The sequence below is a fragment of the Aegilops tauschii genome, chromosome 2, assembly GCF_002575655.3.
Source record: "Aegilops tauschii subsp. strangulata cultivar AL8/78 chromosome 2, Aet v6.0, whole genome shotgun sequence".
NCBI classification, from domain to species: domain Eukaryota; kingdom Viridiplantae; phylum Streptophyta; class Magnoliopsida; order Poales; family Poaceae; genus Aegilops; species Aegilops tauschii.
In genome coordinates, this window is record NC_053036.3 from 17,620,027 (window position 1) to 17,635,120 (window position 15,094).

At 49.4% G+C, this 15,094-nt stretch overlaps 2 protein-coding genes across 2 annotated transcripts; one reads left to right on the forward strand and one right to left on the reverse strand.

The window, feature by feature from the left end:
* The first annotated feature begins 575 nt into the window (after positions 1–575).
* Positions 576–1,106, forward strand: LOC141040620 (uncharacterized). The gene has a single exon (XM_073506737.1). It carries the CDS (start codon positions 576–578, stop codon positions 1,104–1,106), a length of 531 nt encoding a protein of 176 aa, XP_073362838.1.
* Positions 1,107–1,955: 849 nt separating this feature from the next.
* On the reverse strand, positions 1,956–13,159 carry LOC109778509 (putative disease resistance protein RGA1). The gene is made up of 5 exons (XM_045232485.2): positions 12,819–13,159; positions 7,668–8,813; positions 4,377–4,476; positions 2,802–4,293; positions 1,956–2,639 (listed from the first exon to the last, which is right to left on the reverse strand). Exons 1-5 carry the CDS (start codon positions 13,083–13,085, stop codon positions 2,567–2,569), a joined length of 3,078 nt encoding a protein of 1,025 aa, XP_045088420.2. The 5' UTR covers positions 13,086–13,159; the 3' UTR covers positions 1,956–2,566.
* Between the last annotated feature and the right edge of the window lie 1,935 nt (positions 13,160–15,094).

Genomic DNA, 15,094 nt, shown 5'->3' on the forward strand with positions numbered 1-15,094 from the left:
CGCCACGCCGTCGTGCTGACGGAACTCTCCCTCGGCCTCAACTGGATCAAGAGTTCGAGGGACGTCATCGAGCTGAACGTGTGCTGAACCCAGAGGTGCCGTACGTTCGGTGCTTGGATCGGTTGGATCACGAAGACATTTGACTACATCAACCGCGTTACTAAACGCTTCCGCTTTCGGTCTACGAGGGTACATGGACACACTCTCCCCGCTCGTTGCTATGCTTCTCCTAGATAGATCTTGCGTGATCGTAGGATTTTTTTTTGAAATACTACGTTCCCCAACACCCGGGCCTCTTCCTCAAGCTGGACATTTCAAAAGCCTTCGACTCCGTCAATTGGGCCTTCCTGATGGAGGTCATGCAACGCCTCGGCTTTGGGCAGTGGTGGCAAGACTGGATATGTCTCTCCCTGTCTTCCTCTTCATCAAGAGTGCTGCTTAACGGAAACCCCGGAAGGATGTTCAGACACGCAAAGGGCCTCCGTCAAGGCGACCCAGTATCTCTGATGCTTTTCATCCTGGCCATTGACCCTCTTCAGCAGATCCTCCAACTCGCCTCCCGATGAGGCATCCTCATGCCCATTTTTGCAAGAACGGTCAGATGTAGGATCTCCCTTTACGCTGACGATGCGGGCATCTTTGCGAACCCAGACAAGGATGAGCTTCATGCGATTTCTACAATTCTGAAGACCTTTGGGGAGGCAAGCGGACTGATCACAAACTTGAGCAAGACCGAGGTCTTCCCGATCAGATGTGCCGACATTGACCTCCAGGATGCGCTGTCAGTCTTCCCTGCCAAGATCGCCACCTTCCCGGGACACTACTTGGGGCTCCCCCTACATTATCGCCGCCTTAAAGGGGTTGATCTGCAACCCTTCATCGATAGGTTCGCAGGCAGACTACCAGGATGGAAAGGAAGGCTTCTCGACAAGCCTGGCAGGGTGGCACTCACTCAGTCTGTCCTCACGGCCATGGCCACCTTCCACATCACAGCTCTCAACTTGTCAGAGGGGGCACTTAGAAAGATCGAAAAAATCATTCGGGCCTTCATCTGGCAAAAAGAGGACCAATCTCAGACCTCGGGAGGTCACTCCCTTGTTAACTGAAAGACCGTCTGCCGCCCAAGGCATTTGGGCGGTCTTGGGATCATGGACCTGGAGAGATTTTGCCGTGCCCTGCGCCTCCGGTGGCCTTGGCTGCAATGGACTGACCCAGAAAGGCCATGGGTGGGATCGGAACTGTCGTGTGACCAATCAGACATGAGCCTCTTTCGCGCATGTACCTCCATTACGCTGGGCAATGGGCATAAGGCACTGTTCTGGCATGACAACTGGACCGGTCACGGTCCGCTCAAGCTTCTAGCTCCACAGCTTTACAAGATTACCTCCAGAAAGAACAAATCGGTGCACAACGAGCTCCTGAACGAGAACTGGATCAGGGCGGTGGCCAGACTGCAGACCATTCAGCAGCTGGGAGAATTAGTGTCTCTCTTGAATCACATTAGTCAGATCACCCTCCTCCCTGACCAAGAGGACACCATTCACTGGAACTTAACCACCTCGGGGACATACTCAGCCGCCTCTGCCTACGGCGCACAATTCTTTGGCTCCTACTCACATTTCGACACGACCAAGGTCTGGTCCGCAAACGCTGAACCTAAGTGCAAGTTCTTTGCTTGGCTAGCTCTACACGGCAGAATCCTCACTGCGGATATGCTGGCTGTGAGGGGATGGCCTCACGACCCCAGATGCCTGCTTTGTCTTCAGCAGGCAGAAACAGCAACTCACCTCTGCAAAGACTGTCCCTTCACAGTCGCGGTCTGGAACCAGGTGAACACTTGGACGAATGAAGGCGTTCCAATCTCGGGCTTCCTCCCGAAGCCAGGAAACGTGTCTGACTGGTGGGACAAGACTCTGAATTCACAGTCCAAACAAGTGTGCAAGAGGCGCAGTGGAAGAATCATCTACACGATATGGTCGATATGGAAGGAGCGAAATAGGCGGGTGTTCACTGGACAGAGGCTGGCGCATCGCGAGGTGGCGGCTCTCGCCCTAGACGCAATCAATCAGCGTGACCTGGCGTTTGCTGGCAGCCTGCCAACCGCAGGCATTTGTTAATCTAGTTTCTAGGTCGGTCTTTTTGTGGTTTCTGCGACGTTCCCTAAAAACGCTCGCCCTCTGTAAATTGCGTCCTTTCGCCATCTCTTCTATAAGAAAAAGGCAGTGCTCCTGCCGGTTCCTAAAAAAAAAAGAACTGAAATATTACCAAACCGAATTTTATAGCACATGCCCAGTAGTATGAACTTACTTACATTGGGTGACAAACGTGGCAAGATTCAAGGGTTCAACTGAGCATTACACAGCATATAAATTACGCTCAAGATCTCGGATTAAATGATTAATTGTACAGAATGCGGAAAGAAGCTGTCCAAAATCAAATCATCATGTTTTGCTGCCTGAAAGAGTTTTCAGGCGAACATACGTTACAAGAATAGCTGGTAATTTTTTTCATTCTACTGCAAAAAAATTTCATCACAACAAACACAATCCATTGCCACTGCATCTTCCTATGCCGCCTCCACCTCGTTGCCCGATGTCTCATCCTCCACAATCTCCTGCCTGCTAGTACTAGCAGGTTCCCTGCAAAATGTACAAGGTCAGCAACTCGCACAATTTAAATCGAGTTCAGATCAGCGATGGGTACTGCATTTTTGCACACAAACTACTTTGAGCAGGGACACACGAACCAACGTAAGAAACGTAGGATAACAGCAAAACAACGAGCAATATGATGGTACATACTCATAATTTTTGTTGGGAATCTGCGCCAGCAATTTCTTGTTCTCCTCAACCTGACACCACTTGTCCAATTCCGGACAGTCAAAAATACACAGATCCTTGAGGCTGGTGAGTTTCTGCATGCTATCCGGTAACGCGTTGAGGTGCCTGCAGCGGACGATCTTGAGTTCCTGGAGAGAGTTGAGCTCACCCAAGTACTCCGGGAGGCATGTTCCGGCGTAACCGTTAACCTCAAGGCACTGCAGATTAGGTGGTGGCACTAATTGCCTCAACAAAGCACTGTGCTCCACTCGCCCGACAGTGTCCAAAGTCCAAGAAAGCTTCAATTTTTGAAGCTTATGTTTCTCCATCAATTTGAATCTCTGTGCTTCATCTTTAGACTTGACCTTTTCTAGGCAGCTTATCTGGAGCTCTTGGCAACTTACCACCTCCAGCTGAACAATGTTGCTGCTGCTATACGCATTCTCATCGTCAACAATGTGAACCACAAATTGGCAACTCTCTAGACCCCGGCACTTCCTCAGATCTATAACCTTGAGAGGCTTCATTTCACCAACCTTCTTGAGTCTGATGCAGCCTGAGAGATCAAGTGTGTGCAGGTGGTTGAGGTCACCTAGACTCGCAGGCAGACCAAAAAGAAATGTGTGATGAGACAGGTCCAAATGTTCTAGGCTGGAAAGACCGCTGACACACTCTCCAAGGTATTTGAGATTGTCCTCTTGTGACTCTCCATGGTAGTAAAAGATAGGATTCAGGCACGCTGACAAGTTCAGATACCGGAGGTTGGTGAGCTTGCACAGACCATCCTTTAGCCCTTGGAGATGAGAGCGGTGTTGAGGAAGATGACAGCAAGGGTGCGACACGTTCAAATGCTCGAGATGGATGAGCCTACCAAGGCGTTCCCCAATCCCTTCAAAACAAGACCAGAATGATAAATCCAGGTGTATCAGTTTGCCTAGCTTCTGGAGCGGTTCCGGAAGCTCTGCCAGTCCATGGCAGCGTGACAGATTGACATGGGACAAGTTCAAAAGATCCCCAAATGATTCGGGAAGATTTGCAAGCCGAGAGCAGCTTGACAAATTGATGTGCACCAGATTGACAAGCTTCCCAACCGATTCAGGTAGGTTTAGTAACCCGTAGCAGCCTGATAAGTTGACATGAACTAAGCATATTAGCTTCCCGAATGACTCCGGCAGGTTTAGTAGATCAGAGCAGCCTGATAAGTCAATGTGGAACAGATTTTTCAGATGCCCAAAGGACTCTGGCAGAGTAATCAGTCCAGTGAATTCTGATATCTTAAGATACCCCAGATGGCTCAGTTGACAGATGGAGTCTGGTAGCTTCCGCACGGAGCTCCCTATGAGTTCCAGGACACGTAAGCTTTTCTTACGTGAAAATGAGTCGTCTTTAAACTCCACTTTGCTACAACCGACACAACGCAGTGCCCTTAGAAACTGCTGGTAGTCTTCATGAAGTTTCCTCTGAGGATTGGTGGCTAGATAGTACTCCCTCTATAAACTAATATAAGAGCATTTAGATTACTAAAGTAGTGATCTAAACGCTTTTATATTAGTTTACGGAGGGAGTAGCTGTCATTTCGTAGGAACGTTGTCGCGATGCCATGCAGCAGATTGTGCATAGTGAACAAGATTGCACCCTTATCATTTTTTCCACTGGCCTGCAATAAATTGAAAGATATACAGATAATCATAAGATGCATCATGAAATATTTATCTTCAGAAATGTAACTACTATTGTGCAACTTAGACATGTTCAACTTAGATATGTTTTAACATTAACTAAAAAGGAGGATGCTAGGTGTCTGTATCTTCTTGATGCTTCATTTTGAGCCAATAAAATACATTCTTTATCGAAAAAAAACTAAAAAGGAGGATGCTAGGTGTCTGTCAATCCATCTGAAGCCTAGATCAATTGCCTCGGTTCCCGTTAGATGTGCCGCACTTCGCTGTTAGATCTAGGTGTCCCAAAAATATCAACTTCTGCCCAGACATGGAGTTTCTACACTCGAGCACAAATGCACCCTCGCGAAACCATGGTTGCCCGCCGGCACCTGAGATGTAGGTTCCACCCCCGAATGCCACGCCTCCCGCCGCCAGGGCCGTCGCCCATCTTCCAGACACCCCCAAGACCATCCAAACAGATCAACTTTGTACGAAAGGAACACCAGCGACCGACAAATCGCATCATACGACCCGCCTTGAACATCACCAGAGCTGCGATAGCCAGCACGCTGCCGGGGAAAGGGGGGTGGGGGAGCAGACGCATCCGGACCGGCACACCCCTGTGCCAGTGACGGGTGGCCCAAGCACGTCTGTGCCGCCCATCCTCCAGCCAACCTCCCACTGGACACACCCCTGTGCCACCCTACCTCGGTGGTTGACAGAGAACCGCACAAGGCCACCGACGTAGACCCGGCCACCGGCAAGGAGGAACCCCAGGGACTGCCGCCGAACGGCAAGTATACTCACCGGGGAGCCCATCCGCCCTGCCGCTGTCGGCCCGCCGGCGGAACACCTGGATCCCAACCAACACACCCACATCCCACCGCCGCTACGCCTCCACCATCACGAGCCAAGGCCACGGCAGGGGCAAACACCCGCAGCTATCGCCACTCTCTACCCTCGCCGACTGGGCCCAGATCTGGCTGTCTGGCGCCGCCGGAGCCCACCGCGCACCACCTCCGCTGCTGCCCCTTCACGCTGCCGCCCACAACTCGCGTCACCACCACCAGCTGCTGCCGCCACGCTCCGAGCAAAAGTTGTGCCGCCGCTCAACCCTGAGGCCCACATCGGTCGGACCGAGCGAGGGAAGGAAAGCGCCCCGCCACCGCCAGCACTGGCCAGGTTTCGCCCGCCAATGCGTGGAGGTGGCGGCAAGGGGCGGCAGGTGTGAGGAGGGGGGTCTGGAAGCGGCGCTAGGTTTTTCCCCAGCGCTCGCGAGAGCATCGCGGGAGGGGAGGAGGGTCTGGGGGCGGCGCTAGAGTTTTCCCCCGGTGGGAGCGGAAGCGTCGTGGGAGGGGGAGTCCTTCGAAGGATTCCTAGTATTGTTCTTTCCCAGGAGGTACTCTGAATTTTTTGCACAAACAATATTGTTGAATTCTCTACATACATGCAAATTTTCGTGAAGAAAAAACATTCCTAATGGTTTGGGCGAAATCAACAATTTCGATGCTCTAAAAAGAATCTTTTTAAAAGCATTTTGGAGTGTTGATTTTGTTATATTTTTCCAGACCTCCGTGAATGTGATTTGATAGCAAAAATTTGCACGCGGTGAGAAAACTAAGCAATGTTTGTTGTAAAAAAAATCAGATTAATTCAGAAGAACACTTTTGCTTCTGCCCCTGCTTCCTCCATGCTACACCATCATCGCACACTCCTAGACCCACAATTCACGCAAAAAATCTTGGCGTCGGTGTCGATTTGCCATGACCTGCGGTCACCATCGTCACTGTCGATCAAGACACCCATCGTACTAGCACACTCCCCCACATACAACAGCACTGCAACAACTCACATCGCCAACGGCATCGCCTTTCTGCAGCCTAAATGCACCACTAGCCGCACCATCACACGGCCTTGCAGCACTACTATTGATGGTCGCACCTCGACTGTCGTAACTTGCAGCTCCCTCCCTTGATAGTCGCATCACAACTGTCCCTGATTGCAATTCCGTGGTGGACAATTGCAGCAACACCATTGGCGGCCGCCACACAGCCGTCACCGCTTGCAGCTCCACCAATTGCCTCTCATAGTACAGTGGTTGCCACTCGCAACTACATCAGTTGCCATACATAGCACATCCGGTCGCCGATCGTAGCACACGCGCACAGCTAGTCGGCCACGTTGGCAGCTTCGATGTCAAGCATCGTCGTTGCCGCCTCACATCATTGCCAGGGTATCGTAGCATCATTGTCACCGCGTCATAATACCACCCTTTTCCACTTGCAGCATCTGCAGCCACCGTCCTGCAGCTGTCCTTGTGCGTCGGCGGTTCGCTCCCAACACCGAGCGACCGGCTGCAACGCACACTAGCGGGCAGCCGGTCCTTGCAACACCGGTACTCCGACTTTGCTGTGTCGGGGCCACTCTTTTGCAGCAGCAATATCTGTGTCCGAGCGACATTAGTGGACGGTCGGGGGGTGGGTGAAGGGAGGAGAACTTAACGGATGGCAACGGCTTCACAGACAGAGGTGGAGGGGATGGTTAAGGAAGGGGAAGAATTTAGTGCCTCATTGATTTGCAGTATTTGTAAAATGAGTGAATAGTAAAAACACAAAAATCGAGTGGAATGTCATTTTCATTACTATAAGAATATTATGAGTGTTTGATTGTGCGTAGGAAAAATATAGGATTCTTCACATGAGGTTGCAGTTAATGAAAATTTTCCTATGAAAAGTACAAATGAAACTTAAGAAAAATTCCTATGGACTGTTCAGACAACGAATGTAGAAAAAGTTCCGAAAGATTAGAATTCTCTAAAATTCTTTTAGAAATCCATTGAATCGAAGAAGCCCTTAGTGGAGGGGAGGGCTTAGGAAAGGATATATGTCAAAGGGAGCCAGCGACGTGGCGCTCGACCAAGGCGGCCGCATGATCAGACAGCCGACCAGGAACGTCTTCTCCAATAAAAACTTAGTAACAAGCCCATATATGCCTTAGTTTCCTAGATGTATGTAGTTCTTTCACTTCACTATATCGTGTCCCTCGCGCATACCTAGTACTATATCCACTCAGTAGTAATCCATCCAGTAGGAACAAGTATGATACAATTCACTCAAATTTTACTTGAGTTTTGTGTCTCTAAAATTCAATAAATTTCATATAAGAGAGTAGTAGACAAATTACTCACGTGGTCCAGCTCTGCAGTTTGAAGGAATGACAAGTCCTGAAGCCTGGAAATATGCTCCTCAGCTATCTGTGTGGCAGATAATATTTCTGATGGCTCAACGAGCTGAAGAGCAATCCATTGATGAACCAGGTCATCTTTGACTATACTCTGCCCGCTTGGGAAGATTTGACAACAATAAGCAAAGTATAGCCTCAAATCTGGTGGCATACTCCTGTAGCTTAGCTCGAAAGTTGTTGACTTGTAGTTCATAATAATAGACCAGATATTCGTTTCCATGGTTTCTCTCCATGTTATAGCATCTCGGGAAGAATCTAGCATGCGTGCATATTTTCGAGCTGCTGATGGCAAACCCAAGCACTTGCTTGCGATCTTCCGTCCAATCTTCTCCAACTCTTCTTCTCCTGCTTCAGAACGGATTGATTTCTTGATTATTTCCCAGCATGTTTCATCACTGAGCGGATTTAGCTTGTACGGCTCAACGGTCCAGATCTTCCTGGCGATGGCTTGGTTGCATGTGGTTACTATTACGTCCATCTTGTCTCCCAAAAAAATTAACATGGACTTCAAAAGTTGCAATTGAATGGGGTCCTCCTCCCACAGGTCATCCAAAACAAGGAGCACCTCCTTACCATCAAGTAGCATGTGAAGGCGCTTCATTATACTCTCCATCCCTTCCATGTCTGAAGAAGCATAGTTGATATCTTCTTTTCCTCTTCCTGACACGTTACAAATAATGGACTTGCCTATTGTATGGAAGTCGAACTGGGGAGACACATGAACCCATACCCGAAAGTCATAGCCGTGGAGGGAGTGGGTATCGTTAAAAACCATTTGTGCCAACGTTGTCTTGCCGATGCCTGCAAGCCCAAAGATGGGAAGAATGGTGATGTGCTCTTGCATGATGTTGGGCTCAGTAGATAGCAGTGCGGCTATTATCCTCTCTTTATCTGGTCCTCTTCCCAAAATCATTGCTTCCTCCAAAACTGGTCCCGTTTCTCGTTTCGCAATAATTTCCTGGAATATGGTCGTCCTTTCTCTTATATATTCTGACTCCTCCTGTAGCGACATCACTAGTTGTTTCGTCTGCTGCACCTGGATGGCCATGGCATTCTTAATGATGGCAAGGCGGGGCAGCATCCTTGTCATCTGAAAATATGGACCATTATATTGCTTAGAGAAAACATAAAATTGGAAATTAAAATATTGGCATGCCGTCGGAGGTGTCTTCCTCTGCCCCTTGGCCGACGAGGTGGGGCTACCGGTGGTTTCTGAACTATGAAGACGGTGACTTCCCTCCCCCTCCCGCAAGAGCACCGGCGCACTCGCGGCTTCGCTTCCCTGGTCTAGACGGCGATGGAGGGGATGGTGCTGCTCCCAGGAGAAGCTCCTCCAACCGGTATCATCGGAGGCAATATGGCCATGGCCTTGTTTTGATGAAGAAGGAGGGGATCATCACCGGAGATGGTCCTCCCACCCCTGATGAGCTCAGAAGATACAAAGATCTTTACAAAGATGAGCTTCCTCGGCACTTCATTGAAGCTGTGACTGACCTGGTGAAGGCTACGACGGTGGGCAAGACCAAGTTGCCGGCCTCTTCTGTTGGGCTGGGCGTGGAGGGGATGGTGGTGGCGAACTGAGTGTTGCGCTGGGCTGGTTCCATGCGTGTGTGTGCTTAGTTTCCCATGTTTAGTAGTTCTACAGTCTGCTATTGGCTGGAGCAGTGTGGTGGCTGTTCTCAGGCCTGTTCTTTGGGTTTCTTCAGTTTCGTCAGTGTCATGTATGTCCCTGGTTTACCTTGGTCTGTTGCGAGGCCATCGCCGGGCAGGGTCCTTGTTCTGTGGTTGCTCTGGTCTGGTTTCGGTGTTGTATCGGTGAGGCTGCTGCCCCAGTTGCTATGGCTTTTGGGCCGGATGCTCATGTCTGTTTGTTTATGTGTTGCCGAAGCCGTCGGGTGTCCTCTGAGTTTGCCTTTGTTTATATGGATTTAAACATCTTCAACTGGAATGTGCGAGGGCTTCATAGTCGTGCTAAACGGAGTGCTGTTGCTAAGTTGATTGCTGGTCTGAATTGCAATATTATCTGTTTGCAAGAGACAAAGATGGAACAGATTGATAGGGCTTTTGTTGTTGAATCTGCTGGTGCAAAATTCTCTAATAATTTCGTGTTCAAGTCTGCCTCGGGCTCTAGAGGTGGCATACTATTTGCATGCTCGGAGGACTTCGCCATTACCCCCTTGGTGGCTGTACCAGATGAGTTCTCTCTGACGGCTACTATCTTGGATAAGTCCAACAATTCCTCTTGGGATATCACCTGCGTGTACGGACCGCAGCTTGGCTCGGATAAGGCACGTTTCTTGGCTGAACTTGTTGCGCTGCAGCCGTTGGTTAAGAAGGAATGGCTGGTGCTGGGTGATTTCAACCTGCGAGCTAACGGGCGACGGAGGAAGAACCATATTCCTGTGCTTAGAGGGCTGAATGGCGATGTTAACGAGCACAAGCTCAAAGAAGAGCTCCTTCTGAATCATTTCAAATCTTTATTGGGGACCTCTTCTGCTGCAAGGAGGGTCTTCAACTGGGACTTACTTCAGCATCCTTCGGCTAACTTGCAACACTTCGAAATGCCTTTCACGGAGGAGGAAATTAAAGCGGCTGTCTTTGACTTGCATGATGAAAAAGCTCCAGGGCCGGATGGTTTTATTGGGAAGTTCTTTAAGAGATTCTGGACATTAATCAAAGATGGTTTGGTGGCTGCGGTTCATCAGATTTTTTGCCTTCGAGGAGATAACTGGAATCTGCTCAACTCTGCGCATATTGTCCTGCTACCCAAGGCTGAGGCTGCAGTTTCGGCCAATGATTTCAGACCAGTGAGCTTGTTGCACAGCTTTGCCAAAATCTTCTGCAAATTGTTGGCCAATAAGTTGGGCCCTTAATTGCAGCAGCTGATTTCTTGCACCCAAAGTGCCTTCATTCGCGGAAGATCTATACAAGACAATTTTCTTTATGTCCAGAACACTATCAGAGATGCACACAAGAGGAATATTCCTCTGGTTTTCCTGAAACTTGACTTTGCCAAGGCTTTCGACTCTGATGGCTGGCCCTACCTGCTGGATGTAATGCAGGCTTACGGTTTTGGGCAGAGATGGCGAAATATTATCAGTTTGTTGCCGGCCTCGTCATCTTCTCGAGTTCTTCTTAATGGTAGCCCTGGCCCTCCTTTCGCTCATAAAAAGGGACTGCGACAAGGAGATCCGCTATCTCCAATGCTCTTCATTCTGGCCATGGATCCCCTGCTGAGGATGTTCGAGTGCGCCACAAGTCATGGCATTCTAGAGCCCATTCCTAGAAATGCCGTAAGGATGAGAACAAGCTTATATGCTGACGATGCTGCCATTTTTGCCTCTCCGGATCGCTCCCAGCTTGATGCTATCCTCAAGATTCTGGAGGTGTTCGGCTCTATCTCGGGCCTCAAAATTAACCCGGCAAAATGCGTGGTCTATCCCATTCGTTGCCAGCAGGATTCTGTGTAGAATGGTCTTGCTGGGTTCGGTGGCGCTGTTGGATCGTTCCCTTGCAAATATCTTGGGCTCCCCCTCTCTTTCAAGAAGTTGAGAAGGATTGATTTGCAGCCTTTCCTTGAAAAGGGGGCTGGAAGGTTAAGCATCTGGAAGGGGAAGCTTCTGAACCGGACCGGCCGCCTTGACTTGATCAACTCTGTCCTCACGGCAACCATCACCTTTTTCCTCACTGTTTTTGCTCCGAATGGTTGGTTCACTAAGAAATTTGCCAAGTTAAGGCGCAATTTCCTTTGGAATGCTGATGAGGAGGCACATGAGGGAAAATGTCTTGTTAATTGGAGAAGGATATGCGCGCCCAAGAATGTGGGTGGCCTAGGCATCAAAGATATTCATGCCTTCGGAAGGGCTCTTCGTCTTCGCTGGCCATGGTATGAATGGGATGATGTGGATAGACCCTGGAAGGGGACTCCGGTGCCTTGCGAGCAAGCTGACCTGAATCTTTTTGCGGCATGTACTACCATCTCTGTGGGTGATGGTAGAAACACAATTTTTGGAACCATAGATGGTTGAAGGGACAGGCCCCCAAGGAGATTGCTCCTGATTTGTTCAAGCTGGCTAGATCTAAGAAGCTGTCTATTTGTGAAGCTTTGTCCAATGGCGCTTGGATGAGAGGGTTGAGGAATATAAACACTCCCATGCTAATGGACTCCTTCCTTAACCTTTGGTCGACTTTGCAAGGAACCGCGTTGCAACCTTGGCCTGACTCAATTCGCTGGAACCTAACGGCAAATGGAGTATACTCTGCAAAGTCGGCCTATCACTTTCAGTTCCTAACTCGCATCCCACAGCCTCATCTTCAGCGAGTTTGGAGTATCAAAGCGGAGGGGAAGATCAAATTTTTTACCTGGACTCTGCTACAGAACAGATTATGGACGGCTGACAGACTTCGGGCACGTAATTGGGGTCACAATGATGCTTGCTCGTTTTGTGACCAAACCTTAGAATCTGCCAAGCACCTGATCCTTGATTGCCCTTTTGCGAAAGAGGTTTGGCTCAGATTTAGTGGCTCCTACCCTGCGGCTGTTCAGGCAGCCTTGGGTGCGACTTCCATCCTAGACTGATGGAGTAAAGTGAGAAGCCTCAAGAAGAGAGGCAATGCTACCGATGATTGCACTGCGGCAGTGTATATTGCTTGGCACCTTTGGATTAAGAGAAACAACAGAATTTTCAAGGCCACGTCCTGCACTACGTCTACTGTGCTGCTACTTGCAAGAGATGCGTTAGGCCTCCTCAAGGCAGGGGAGTAGTTGCCTGAGAGTGGCATGGCTGGATGCCTTTGGCTTCAGCATTTTTCCCCTTTTACTTCCTTGATGTAATCCTTTCCGGCTGCTGCTCCGGCAGTGTTGTACAGTCTTTCCCTCTAATATAATGAAAAGGCAGACCTCCTGCCGTTCCGGTCAAAATAAAATAAAATATTGGAAGTTTTAACAACATTGCAAATAAAACATCGATCGATGAATTATACTCTTAACCAATCTCACGTCGGTGAAGACAGCAAGTAAGTAATAGATAGTAGTATTTGCGTAGCCGGAATAAGCAAGGAAAATAAAAATAGGCGGCCAGTTGCAGTGCAATACCGTTGCAGCAGCCTGTGATCTCAAGTCCTGCAGGTCATCCACAATGTCTATGGTCTTGTAGGCGACGCTCAAAGCACGCTGCAGCCAACGCGCCACCCATTCATCCCTCAACAGCCGCATCTCGGCTTCGTCCAGCACCGGCTGAATGGCCTCCAGCGCCTCCAACATATCACGCAGGTCAGCGGGAAAGTTCAAACGCACCACGGCTTCATCTCCTAGCGCGGATCTGAGCTTCGCGCATGCCCTCTGGACGAGGGCTTGGGCCATGGCTACTCCTTTGCTCCTACAACGAGCTCTCTTTGCCTGTTGTCAACGATGGAGTGGGGATGGTGTTGATAGGCAAATGGAGAGACGTAGACAGGATGCGCACGTTAGTGTGTTGTTAATGTGTCCATCGGAAGGTATACGGGCAAAAGGAAATTACTATTGTTTTCTTAGACAACAGTATTCTACTCCTACATGTGAAGGACAGGTCACTGCTGCAGTTAGGACGTGGCCAATGAAATGTTTGCTGGAACAAACTAAGAAAGGGCGACTCTTCAGCGCAAAAAAGGACAAGATGCTTCTCTGCTACTGCGTTGTTGCATCCATCCAACGAATGAAGCATCTTTTCCTACTTCTAAAGTTTTCAATTGGGGGCCGGCCGTTCACTACCAACAACCCCACCTGCTCTCCCTCTCTCCATCATGGCAGCTCGGCCATCCAATATCTCTTACACTAGGTCAGAACCAAGCTATAGCACCGGTTCGTAAGGCCCTTTAGTGCCGGTTCGTAAGGCCCTTTAGTGCCGGTTCTCTAACCGGCACTAAAGGTCCCCCCCCCCCCCCCAGTACCGGTTCTGCACGAACCGCCGCTAAAGGGCTACCACGTGGCACGAGCCAGCGCCGGGGAGGGGAGCCCTTTAGTATCGGTTGGTAACACCAACCGATACTAAAGGATTTTTTGATTTTTTTTTGAAATAAAGAAAAAACAGCCCAGCTACTAGGCCGGCACGGCCTGCATACGACTAGAAACCCAACCTCTAGTTGGGCTAGGATGCAGGCCTGTACGGCCCAGTAGGCCCCACAGGGCAGAAGACTTGCAATAAGCCCACAAAGGCCTGCTTAGAGAGGAGCTGGAAAGGGTAGCTGCGGCGGGCTTATAAACCGGTGCGAGCTCCTCTCAACTAGCGAGGTGGGACTAAATATTGTGCATGGCGGGTGGCAGCGCACCCCTTTAGTACCGGTTGGTGGCACGAACCCGTACTAAAGGGGGGGGTCTTTAGTACCGGTTGGAGCCACCAACCCGTACTAAAGGCCACCACCTCTTTGGTACCGGTTCGTGGCACGAACCGGTGCTAAAGGTTCGCCACGAAACGGTACTAATGAGCGCCGCCCGCCTAGCCGTTGGAACCGGCACTAATGGTCACATTAATGCCGGCTCAAATACAAACCGGGACTAATGAGCTGAACATTAGACCCTTTTTCTACTAGTGTTAGTAGAACGTTAACCCAACCACCCGGACGAAGTATTGATGTATGCTGTGTGCTGATTGCTGACGATGATGTGCGGTTGATGTTGATTTCTTCTTGAAGAAGTGAGCTGGTTTCATAAAAAAATGTCTCCAGACCAAGTCATTTGTAGCTATGTTTTTTTAGAACAAACAAGCAACAAGAGCCAACCATAGGGGAAGGATGTTTCAAGCATGTAGCCGCCCATTTTTTTAGAAAAAAAGGATTACCCCGGCCTCTGCATCAGAGTGATGCATGCAAGCCCTTTATTAAGCAAAGTGGCCGAAATGTGATCCAAAACAAGCTCGCCCAGAGCTGAAGAAAAATAAAGAAGTATAATATGCCACAACCGGCGATTCACTATTTTCTTTCCAACTTCCATATTCCTAGGGAATAGTATGACTACAAAATTTTAGAGATACATGCTAAATTTAGCCAATCTTAGGGCATTTTTAACCGATCCCTCATAAGATAGTGGAGTATCCGGCTGACTAAACCTTAGTGGAGTATCCGGCCGAGTAAACCTTAGTGGAGTATTTATACTCCACTAAGTTTTCGTCGGTTCTAGCCGATCCCCTAAACTTAGCGGATTAAAATGTAAATTTGTATAATTCAACTTAGTTTCAACCGAAATTTGCATGCATTTAAAGATAAGTTCAACATAGATAGTTCGGGGTGCTGGCGGCGGAGGTCATCCATGTGCCTCGTTGGCGGCCTCCGCCTCGAGGCGCTCCCTCGCCTCTCGGTCCTCCCGATCCATCACCGCGCTCACCACACCCTGCTCCG